Source organism: Pogonomyrmex barbatus, unplaced genomic scaffold, assembly GCF_055798465.1.
Source record: "Pogonomyrmex barbatus isolate J1 unplaced genomic scaffold, ASM5579846v1 scaffold1, whole genome shotgun sequence".
NCBI classification, from domain to species: domain Eukaryota; kingdom Metazoa; phylum Arthropoda; class Insecta; order Hymenoptera; family Formicidae; genus Pogonomyrmex; species Pogonomyrmex barbatus.
The window spans coordinates 18,146,062-18,158,706 of NW_028297098.1; the positions used below are offsets into that span (position 1 = coordinate 18,146,062).

At 32.9% G+C, this 12,645-nt stretch overlaps 1 protein-coding gene across 1 annotated transcript in view; it reads left to right on the forward strand.

The window, feature by feature from the left end:
• Positions 1–12,645, forward strand: part of LOC105425325 (uncharacterized) — a 102,705-nt gene that overhangs the window by 61,530 nt on the left and 28,530 nt on the right. The window contains exon 2 of the mRNA XM_011636043.3: positions 7,447–7,912. Coding sequence (XP_011634345.2) covers positions 7,447–7,912 — 466 coding nt within the window. The remainder of the gene's footprint in view (positions 1–7,446; positions 7,913–12,645) is intronic.

Consider the following 12,645-nt stretch of genomic DNA (forward strand, 5'->3'; position numbering starts at 1 on the left):
GAACAACGAACGTGCGAGGACGATAAGTCCGCTATTCTCGACGCTGAGATAAAGCCTCGAACTGCCAAACTTCCGACCTCGGGGAACTTTAAAACATCGTCATTCGGTCGAACCGAACTTCTAAAGCACCAGTTCGGATTCTGTGTTCGTCGCGCGCGAATGCAGGCCGCGGTTAATACCACGGAGTGGTAGCGCAACGAGTATCGCGTTGCACAACAGGGTGTACTCCTCTCCATCGACCGATCTCGAAACTAAGTAACGCCGAAAGTTGGAGTCGAGTTATAGCTCCTGCGGTAGGAAAAAGTAACGCCTCGGTGCAAAACACTCTCACGAAATTTCATCATCAGTAACGGGATCTCATGAAGGTAAAAAAGCCCGTCGACGTAATCTTGTAAAAAATTTTACATGACGGACGAAACGAGGTCGTTAAAGATATATAGGGCAAACTAGTATCGTCCGAAATAACAGGAAATGTCTTCACAAGCGAATTATTTCTGGATTTCTAAAATTTTTGTCGCACATGCAAAGATAAAAATTCTTTAAGAAGTTTATAAGAAAAAAATTTAAATAAGAAATATACATAGCTATATCTTGAAGAATATTTTCTTGCATCTAAAATTGTTGTTATTAGAATATATAAATAAAGTACATAAAAGAATAAATAATAATACTTGAGTTTATAAAAATTTCACGAATTTATTTGTTAATTAAAAAACTTATAAAAATAACATGAATTTTCATTTTTATTTTTGAATGCATTAATAAATTAACTACACCGACTAAAATAAACGTGAATTGAAACAGGTGTAATTTAATTTCCCCCGAATTTTTCGTATCACCTGTGCCAACGCAGATGAGGAGTCGACTCAAGTTGGAGTGACGTTTTATCTTATCAATTATTATTACCAAGCGCATTCTTTCGTTATCAGCGAGTTATTTATATGTGCAAGAATTTATAAGTTTTCATACCAGGTCGATGAGTCTATGCATCAGCCTTCTATCGCAAGTCAACAGTTTTAACATCGTGTCGTGTCTTCACTCATATCTGTCGAACATTTTACGTAAGGTACGATAAAACTTAACATATTTATGTGACCCTGTCATCGGGATACCTGATCACGTTGCATTTTGTGATAAGAAAAGCGTAACGTTGCATATTCAATACTTAATATTCAGCGAACGAAGCAACGTTTAATTCATCTATCGCATTTAAATTTTTGCGAGAAATTTGATGATTAAGAAAATGTCATATAACTTTATTGCAAAAGTTAACTTTAGGTAATCATGCCGATGCTGATTAAACTTGCAAAATTACTCCAAACTGCTATCATCGCGTCATCGTGTCGTTCGATATTTGCATAATCCTCTCTCCCCCAATCGTAATTACGTATTGCTGGTACTCCCTGGGGCTCGCAAACAGTATTTAATTAACTAGAACAACGTCAATTTTCAGCGCTATTGCAGCAAAGTCATGCGTGATCAAGAATCCGTAACAATTCTATATAAAAATAAAAATTGGAATTTATAAATTTTCTTGTATATATAAAAATTTATAAAAGCCAATAGTTTTTCAAAGAAACTTTATTTCTTTAAGAAGTTGATATAAGAATTTATCAAAACTTTCGAAATGACGTTAGTCGAAAGATTTCATGGTCATATATGCGGGTGTTTGTACGTGTATAAATGGAGAAATTCTCTATATATAGATGCAAATTCAGTAAACGTTTAAGCTTCAACTTGAAACTTAAAGGTTAAATCCTTTACGTTTATGAAACTTGACTGTCATGATTTTCTCACTTCGAGAACATTTCTAAACTCGCAAGTGGATAAATGCCGGTGTGAAGACTATTATTACAGACTATTACAGATGCTAATTTAACTCGTTTTCTTCCTTTGTACTCCATCTTTGAAACGTTCCGTTTATTTGTCTCTTTAAATATAACTTTGAGTCCCCGCGTCTAAATCTATAGATTAACAAGCTTGACAAATTCAAAATGAACGAGCAATTGTTTTAATATGTGTTAAAATATATTTAATATTACGAAGAAATAAAATATTTTGAAAAGAATAAAAATTTCAAAAAAAAAAAAAAAATTAAGAAATATCAAAACGCATCGAGCTTTCGATATTTAAAACTTTTCAATATTTCTAGAAGTAGAAGTATTTGTAGAAGTTATTTAGTATAATCTTTCCTTTCTCGTTATTTTTTATACCTTTTTTCTTTTTAACAATTATAATTTTTCATTCCTTTTTTTATCTCGATACCACACTTCTCTGGAAATTTTCTTCTCTTCTTCTGCATTTGTCGTCAATCTTCATCAATCTCTTGATGCGCCAGTCATCCGACACTGTGATTAAACGCACATACATATTTCATTCGTAAATACAGTACAACCTGGCATTTTCCGCGATCCGCGAACGATGTTTAATTACCCAGAACGTCACGATGGTCGCCTTGACCTTACGATAATAAATCCGCGGCAGACGCGGGTTAATTGGCATACAAATAGATTTTCCAACATAGCGTATCAGTGCGCACGAGTGCATAGTCGCTGTTACTACGACTGCTACTGTTACTGCTTGCGTTTGCGATCGGCAAGCACGTGCTTGGCATAATGCGAATTAGTGCACGATTCCGCGCGCGGCTATTCCGGCTATTTCCGCCCGCGAGCTCCTTCCGTCCCGAGCAGTCTCGAATTGTTTTTCGCCGGCTGAGCGTCAGTCGATAGGAAAACAACAGTAATTGCACGACGATGAATCGAGCATTTCAGTTCCGCTAGCGCGTAACGCTCTCTCGAAACTAATTGCAAAATAATTATAATTCCAAACTCACATTGTATCGCTTTGCATGTTCACATCGCTCCGCAAATTCCCTCCTACTTTTTTCCCTCTGCTCTGTTTCTTTCTATCCAACAACAAATGGCAACATTGAATATTCTACAAGCAAAACCGCATTCGATTTATTCAAATCAAATAAACATGGTGGTTATGAAAATACGATAATATCGCGGATATGAATTATCCTTGATCTCTGATGAAAATATTATTTTGGTTTAAAATAATCGTCATTTTTATAAGAAATTTATTGATAAAATAAGTAAATAAGTAAATAAAAATAAGATGGATAATAACAACGGATAATAATAAATTTGATAATGATAGAAATGCTTAAAAGTTTGCCCAGAATTGTCTATCTTTTAATGATTCTGAAATAAATTTAAAGAGTCTTCTCTATAATGAAAATTCAATAGAAAGTTATTTGTAACAACTTTCCAACTTTCAGCATAAATATCCTGATAATTAAGTCCCAAATTAAATTTTCTCCTAAGCAGTAAGGTAACAAATAAATTCTATTAAAGCCCGTTTAAAATTAAATAAAAAATAAGATTTTATTAAAAATTTCATAATGTTTATTTCTCGTAGTTCAATTTATCACAGGAATTTATTTATTAATTTTTGACATCAAATAATTTTCTCGCTCAAATATTAAAAGGAACGAAAATGTAATGCAAATTTATAATATTCTTAATATTCTTAACAGCTTTAATATTCTCATCAATATTGGACTAAACTATCCATTTCTTTTTTTTTTTCACATTAATATAACCGTGAAGCTGCGTGCTGATTTGAATATGCGAAGCACATATCGATGTATTTTGTCGACAGCGAGGTCTCACCGTAAATTTCGGATTAGCGATCGGCTCCTTTACGATGCCAATAATCTTCCTGAGGTCGACCTACACAATTCCTATCAATTTCCCACATTTACCCACCTCCGGATTTATTCGCGACCGGAAACCGCACGAGCGGAAGAATTCAGAATAATTGCGACGTCAGCGACACGACCTCTCGTAAAGTCGATCACGTAGCACGACGTGCTGATTTTAGAACCAATCTATCGATTAAATACCGTTGTCGTAACCGGTTGATTGTGAATTAACGGTGCTCATTTTCTTAGTTCATGACTGCTTCTCTCCGATTTCGATGAATTTTAATTATGATGGAGAATAATTAAAATAAAAGACCAATCTTTCGCGCGCGCGCGTGTGTGTGTGTTTGAATTTGCTCTAATTTTTTTGTTTGTAATTTTTTTTTGTTGAGTGAATAAATTGTGGACAATCAAATACGATACCACTTCTCATTTGGGGATGCTTCACAGACTTCTAATATTAACATTTGTATTTATATTTTACAACAAAGTAAAAAGAATTTCTTTTGCCACTTCACGTGTTGAATTTTTTTCTTCTTAATATATCGCAAACGCGCGCATTACAAACGCGTTACGCACTGGTAAGATGCAATTACCGGTGCAACGGTGATTTCGCGTGGTAAAGAAGAAGTTTTTTTTACACGTCGGTTCGCATGCGAGATAATGCTCGGCCGAGGACCGCATATTAAATAAACGCTCGTATTTCTAGACACCTTTCACTTAAGGCTCTCTTTATAAAATAAGCTCCGAAAGAGTAACGTTCATATGATGTTTCAAAAGGTACAAATCCGCAAATCTCTCTTAAATGAGCAGAAAATTAGAGCTTCTCTTCGAGAGTTTCATCTTTGTTATAGCTGATTTCCGGCTTCTTTCTGTTTCACTTGTTTACGTCGTAAAACAGCGATTTCATCGGTTAACTCAACAGCAGCAACGACGACAATGGCGACGACGACGACGTTATCTGAAATAGGTTGTATATACACGTAGAGCGAAACTTGTGCTACGAATAATCCAGAAAGAAAATACATTCGGTGCACGAACAAGACAATAAAATAGATCCGGATTTTATAGTAAACTAAAACTAAAGAGAGATTACATCGCCTATAAATAGTAAAAATATTTTTCAACGCGATTATTCTGTTTTGTAGAAAGTTATTTTTATGGGAAAAATACTTAAAATATATTTATAATTTGATTTCTTAGATGAATTATAAATATCTAAGAAAATTTAGAGTATTTTTTTTTAAATCTCTCCTAAATATTATCAGAATTTCCTTTTTTAAATATTATCTCTTTAAAAAAAATCCCTTAGATTATCATTTGAATGCTGTGTTGATTATATCGTATATCGTTTCTTCCATATGTCGCCAATACAATATGTAAGTTAATTTGAACAAATCTGTTCAGCGAATGTTGCAGATCTATCAGAACCAGTCGATTACCGTTAACGGTTGATTGTCCCGATTACAGAATTGCTAACGTAATACTTTCCTGCGAGAAATCAAGTACAAGCATGCGGAGTATGACTCCCAGGCATTTCCTTCTCATGTGTGTTAATGACCAACTCTTTCCTTGAATCATTAAAACCTTCCGCTTGCGAGAAACACGAACGGCAGGAAGTGCATTCCAACTATACTTTAAATTGAAATCTAAGTTTTACCTAAATATTAGCATATTGGATATTTGAATTGTATTTTCAAGAAAATCAACAGAATTTTACTCAAATCTTCGGTTATAATTAAAATCTTCAAATTGTAATGTCTTCAATACTCTTCTCTCAGAGTTCAAATCATTCTTCCAGAAAAATGTCTCTTCGAAACGTTTTGCATTTCTATGAAATAAGTATTTACAATTCACGGATGTGCCAGCCGCAATTTCGCTTTCGCCCGAACGAATCGCAATTTATTATTCGCCGATGAATTCATCAGACTTGCACAGTACGGCGCTCTCGTTCTTCCCACTGTCGATTCTTCTACATCGAAAATTAAAACTTTCCGCTTGTAGACACAACAACTAACCACAATATGAGCCTGATGTTTCGATTCAGCACCAATAGATGCGTGGAGGTGCACAATGCACGTGCATGCATGCCGGTCGCATTAATAATACGGTTATGCAATAAACTTCATGCACATTGGTTATTAGTGACGCGGACCTCGGGTATGCAGCTACGAAACGTGCCCCATAGACATAACTAAGCTCGCCATGAACGCGAATGTGACTGGCACTCCGCAACCATTGCAGAAACTGAAAGGCAGAATTGGTATTAATTATTCGGGATCAATGCACTATCGGAAAGGCATAATTACACGCAAAAACTTATACATTATTTTGCTTTTATTGAAGCAATCATAATTTAGAATCATTATCTTCTCATCGCAAATATATGTTAAGAGAAGTGTCGTCCATTCCTTGTAAAAAAAATTTGTTAATTTCCAACACTATGTTAAATTATAACATTAGTATATATAACATAATATTATAACATTAATATAATTATAACATAATTATAATTTTTATAACTGCGTTTGAAAATAAAATTTTGTAAAGTCCAATTGAAATGATGTGAAGAATAAAATTCTATTAGCGTTTTTCTAACTTAATCTAATACTTTTTTTCATTAATTTAGAATTATTACAGTTCCATGACACTTTTCATAAATTTTAATATCAAGAGCTTTATTATATTTAAATATCCTGCATATTACGAAATTATATAAATTTTTATATATTTTATTTAGAATAACATTCACGTTACTATTCTATAAAATTAGGCAAAAAACCTAAGTGTCCAAATTGGGCATCCGTTAGATACATGGCTCTTCACTCTGCCCAAAGCCAATGAATTGCAAACATATTCAGATGCAGATATTTTGTGACGCTCACTGTAAAACATCACTCGCTTGAAATTCAAACACGCAGATAGAAATTTTATTTTAACATTCAATGAAATTTTATCACATCACTCTAAAAGCTAACATAAAATAAAATGTGCTTTTATTCTATTAATTTATTCGAAAATTATAAGTGTTTACGCAAAAAGTTTTGCGCGAATTGAGATACGTGTTACTTTTATAAATTGTTGTCCGTTTAAAGTGCATTCTTGTATGAACGTACAGTTAAAATAAACATGTCGCCGTAACTGCGAATACAATTTTATAACGAATCACTTGCTGCACAGACAGAACGATTTCTTTAGATTTAATAAATTTTATTAGATTTAAAGAAAATTTGTTTTTGGAAATAGTATCAAACAAATCAATTATAGATTCAATAAATTCGATTGTTTGATTTCTTAAATAATAAATAGCTTTATTTCAAATAAAATATTTGTTTAATGAATTGTTAAAAAAAAAAAATAACGCACTTTATTATATACTTCAATAATATTAGAAAATCTCTTTCTTTCATTGAAACATATTTAACCAAATATTTAACCAAACAAAGTATTATTTAGTTCAAAGATAAATTTATTATATTTTTTTAAATAATAGTGTCTTTTCTATTAAACAACATGGTATACTCTAACGAAACAATAAATCTTATTAATTCAACAAAATAATCTTTAATATAAAATTATATTGTTTAAATTAAATAAATTCAAACCAAACAAATAGAATTGCTAAAGAAATTTCTTTTCCTCAACGTAAAAGCCACGAAGAAGCAAAAAGAAAAGCCAAATCTATCGAAATGACTAACGATCAGTATTATTTCAACAATATTGCTTTATAATTACAGGTGAGGAAGTGGTGACGGTGCCATCCACCAGCAACGGTGGTGAGAGCTGGAAAGCGCAGAGGCTGTCCGTAAACGTCGAATCGCCACAATCGAGCAATCGTCGCCGTGGCTGCCGGCCTCAATTGCAACCGGTAGTTTCCGGTAAGAGGAATCGGCCGGCGCCACCCCCACCATCGCAGCCGATATCCTGCAGGGTCAATGCCAAAGACCGGATCGACAGGTACTTTGACTGGCCGAACAAGGAGAATACACCCGGAAATGCCGTGAATCACCAGAAGGATAATCATCAAACGAACCAAGTTCAGACGACTGAGGAGTTGACAATGGGTTCGAATCTAAGCAGACATAATGGAAAGGGCCTGACTGGCCGACGCACTCAATCTTCCGGGAATCTCTGCGATCCTAAGGGAAAACTCAATAGTATGGGAAAAATATTGGTACCCTGCTCCAGCGCACAAAGAGAAAGGTTAGTCACTTGTAATTGTTATCCCTTCCATTATCGCAAATAGTTTTACATTTATTTTAATATGTTGACTATGGTGATGATCATGCGTGACTGGCGTCAGACTTCTGGTCTGATTCCTTGGTCATTGAAATCTGGCGTCATTTACATTTCTTGAAAAGTCTGTCTGTCTTTTTTTTTTGTAACAAAAAAATTATACAATACTTATACAATAAAAAATTTTGAACGTGACGTAAATAATTAAGTAACAATACAAAATAAAAATAAATTATATATTAAACACGTTATAAGAATATAGTTTTATTTAATTATATTGGGCAATATTTTATTATTACATATATATATATATATATATATATATAATAGAAAAAAATAGAAATTCTATGAATTTCTTCTGTAATAAATACGTTAAGATAAACAAAATTTACTAATAACATATTAATTGAAATCGAAAATTTTATTTTTATCAGAAATTATTTTTGCTTTTTTATTTTTAATAAAAAAGCAAAAATAATTTCAAAAATAATAAAGTAAAATATATTTTAACATTCTACTTATTTTAATTAAACATTATGAGCATAATGCATTTACATTTCATGTTAATATTAAATCATAGATTTTATTTTAAAAAATTGAAAAAGGTAATTTTTCTCGTTGTATTAAATATTTTAAAAGAATTGTTAAATTATAAATTAAAACAATATATAATTATATAAAATTAGATTACAATTCTGCTAGTAATTTAAAGTTAACATTTTAAACATTTTAGTTAGTACGATAACTTGTTGCTACAAAGATAGAATTGTTAAATTATAAATTAAAACAATATATAATTATATAAAATTAGATTGCAATTCTGCTAGTAATTTAAAGTTAACATTTTAAACATTTTAGTTAGTACAATAACTTGTTGCTACAAAGATAGAATTAAATATTATGAAACATTACGAGAGAAAAAGAAGAATGCAAGGTGTCTCAATCGCACTTCTCTCGCGACAGATTAGATCTTTGTAATTTAGTCTTACAGATACCGTTAATTTTTGAATGGCACGAAAAACGATTGAAACGCTGTAAGATATAGTTATGTTGTAACACGGAGGGAAAGGTCAATTCACGATCGATTTCTCGTCTGATATCCTTAAGGCACTACTAGTATCACGCCAATAGTTTGCCTGATACAACTTTACTCGATTATGAACGATTACTGAGAACAGATCGAACACATTGAAAATATATAATGTAAATTCAGTCACATTAATGATTTTACTTTTATTATTGTTAATTTTACGATTATGAATATCTATATAATTATTATGTTACGTAGCAAAAACTGAAATTATAAATTATATTACTAATTTATTATGAATTAAATATAAAGGTATATATATATATATATATATATATATATTATTTATATATAAATTAAAATATGATGATAAATTAAAATTACATATTACAATTATTTAAATACAATTATGAATTAGACTAATAAAATTTATGGATGATCCTAAGGTAATGTAATTTTCGAACTTGATTATATTCATTTGGTTGATTACATGTGCCCTTTTTGTTTTTTATTCATATTTTATGTTGCCTTACAAAATAACATTGTTATAAATGTAACTACTTTAATATTACAAAAACGATATTAATTAAAACGATGAAATAGTTTTCTTTTATTTTTCAAAGTATTAAGTGAATTTATTTGCATAGCATTCGTGTAATGCTTGACAACGGGGTAAAAAGAAGAATTCATTTATTGTCGGTGTGAAACTGTTCTTTACCCACGATTCCCACGGGATAAGACATTAACTCTCTTCACGTCTAACTTCTTTATCTACAAGCTCTTTATATTTGTTAAAAAAAGATTCATTTAAAACGCACAATTTTCCATAAGAATTACCTAATTTTCTCACGAAGATTATTTTTTAATTGAAATTTAAATTATTATTCTTAAGTTTTTTTTTTTTTTTAATAATCGCTTTTGTCGAAATTTGTAAGCAGCAGAGAAACAATCTTTAAATTAGCCAGTTTGATTCGACAGTTTAGTGATATCACATCATCTAATAATTTTTAAAAATCAAGAAAATTCGTCAAACTATTGCTTCAACGAATTAAGCGATAACTGATACTCATTATCTATGATACTCAATCAGAGTAAAATATATAAAAAGAATTATTTCCGCGAAAAATTAGAGTAGCAAAATCGACTAAGATTGATTGCGAATCGATCGCTGAATTTCCTCTCTTGCGAGGTCTTCTTGATTATTCCATCGGAGGATTACGAGGCGGTATATCTCCTTATAAATCATGAGTGGCTATATTTAACCGCGAATAGGATTACTTACCACGAGATAAAGCTCTGCGAAATCCGAAAGTATATGCTAATTAAATCTAGAGGGAAGACGAGACATCGCCGAGAGAGCCTTCGAGAGATAGGAAAACACGCGAAATTCTATCTCACTTTGGCCACTAATCGACGTGGAATCGATCATGTTATGTACCGACGCGCAAAGCCGCGTAAGACGATTAAGCAATAACAAGGTTGTCGTGAAAATATGATACTATGTATGTCAATAATATCCCTTTACTCCTATTCGCTTAACTAACTAAACGGAGTAAGCCGCTGACCGCGTGGCCGACAATGGCCGAGATCGTTAATCCGAAGGTGAATTATATTCGACGTTGGTAACGTTGATAAATGACGGTGATAAATCGGCAGAAAATAAGCCGGCTGCGCACGTCGTTCTGTTATTAAATTAATAATTATTTGCGTCTCGCGTAATAATGAGTTAAGATGAAATCACGACTGACGATCATCTTATTGTAACCGGTCGGTCACGTGTATCATCTAAAAACTATTAGCGAATACGTCAAGGATAGATCTCGCTAATATAACGTTAATGAATTCTTTTGAACTCCCGATTTTTTTCATAATATAGATCTTGCGATATTTAATATAATATTTGTAACTGCCTGTTTTTAATTAAGCTTTTATATTTCATCATATTCATATTCATAAATAAAAAAATGTGCTATATTTTAAGTTAGTTAATTTATTTTTTATGCATACAAATATGTAATAAATGTATGTTTTAAATGAAGCCGATTAAGAATACATAGAATTTAATGAATAATTATTTATTTTATATTGCGCATACTTTTAATTACGATTATATAATTTAAAATGTCTAAGGTCGTGCTGCTTTCCATCTCCGGCAACAATTGAATTAAACAAGATATTTAAAGTAACGGGTGGCGCGTTTAAAGTAAAAGGAGAGAGAGAGAGAGAGAGAGAGAGAGAGAGAGAGAGAGAGAGAGAGACTCGGAAACTTTACTGGTGCGGAAGCAGTTCTGCATCTTGCAGCGACGTACAAAACAGTACGTACAAAACGTACGAACTCACTTGCATCAGCGTCTCCTGGGCGCACAGGTCTCTCTTGCAGCAACTGCACAAGCAACCCTACAATGGGGTTGGCGGCATCATCTCCGGTAGTAACAAGTTGCCGGCCGCGAGATAATTTAAAGCACCTCTAAGGTCGGCCAGTCGCTGTACCAGGGCGGCTTCCATTAAACCCTCGTTTACACGGGGACGGTGCAGAGCCGGGAGGAATAAGGGTACGTGGGCTAAAAGAGCAATTGCGGGGAGAGAATATTAAAAGGCGGCTGCGCGCTTCCTGATCTCATTTGCGTAAGTGCTGTTGTCTAACCCGGCAACGACAACACCGGTAATACGCGCAAACGGAATCGTCGCCTCTCCCGTTTGTTACTTGTTTGCTCAAATCTTAAAATATCGGGCCGCATCTCACATTATCGAAAAGTCATTTTTTTTTCACTAAACGCAAAAACAGAATATAATTATAATTAACAAAAAGCTCTACCCGCAGTTTGCTATTATTTACTATCAATGTCGATCTAAAAATTTCGACAGAAGTCTCTCTTTCTTATTTAATCTATAATAATAATTGCGAAGATACTTTTTCAAGTTTTTATGTATATATTTACAATAGACTAAATAAATAACAACAACTTTTGATCCATTGTAATCATCACGACGAAAGAAGCTGAATTAAATTGAAGGATTAATGAAAGATCGGATTACAAATTTATAAATTTATAAATTTATAACGGGATCTTTTTCTGAATTTTAATATCGAGTTATTTTAACATTCCATTTCTCGTCACGTTTGTAGTAGTTGTCAAAAGTTATATTATGAGACTATTATTTTTATTATTCGGACGGTCAACACATCGAATTTTTAGGCTCTATACCTGAGATATCTGCGATGCGAGAGGTCGAAGTAAGTGGAGAGACCGGTGAAAGGTCAAATATTCTGCGCGGTTGTGCGCTTATGCATGCCAGGAAGATTTGCACAGGCAGGCATTCGCCTATCCACCGGGCGTGAAAGCGGACTACGGCGGATGATGTCACGAATTATTAGTAAAGTTTCCTATACCCGTTCCCGGTACACGCGATCCGTTGTCACGTAAGGTGTTTTATGAGACACATGCAAACATCGATCGTCGAGTAAATACGAAACGTTGTCATGTGTCGTGACTTATGACGATTATGTCATGCTTTTCCAATAGTCTTAGAATGACGTAACAGCAAATAATAAACAAGAAGTGTCATACAATTTTTATTATCGCTTTTAAAAAAGGCAATTCTCTCCCGTCGGAATAACCGAAGAAAGAAAATATTGATCCTGCGATATTGATTTTTTTTTTTTTTTTTT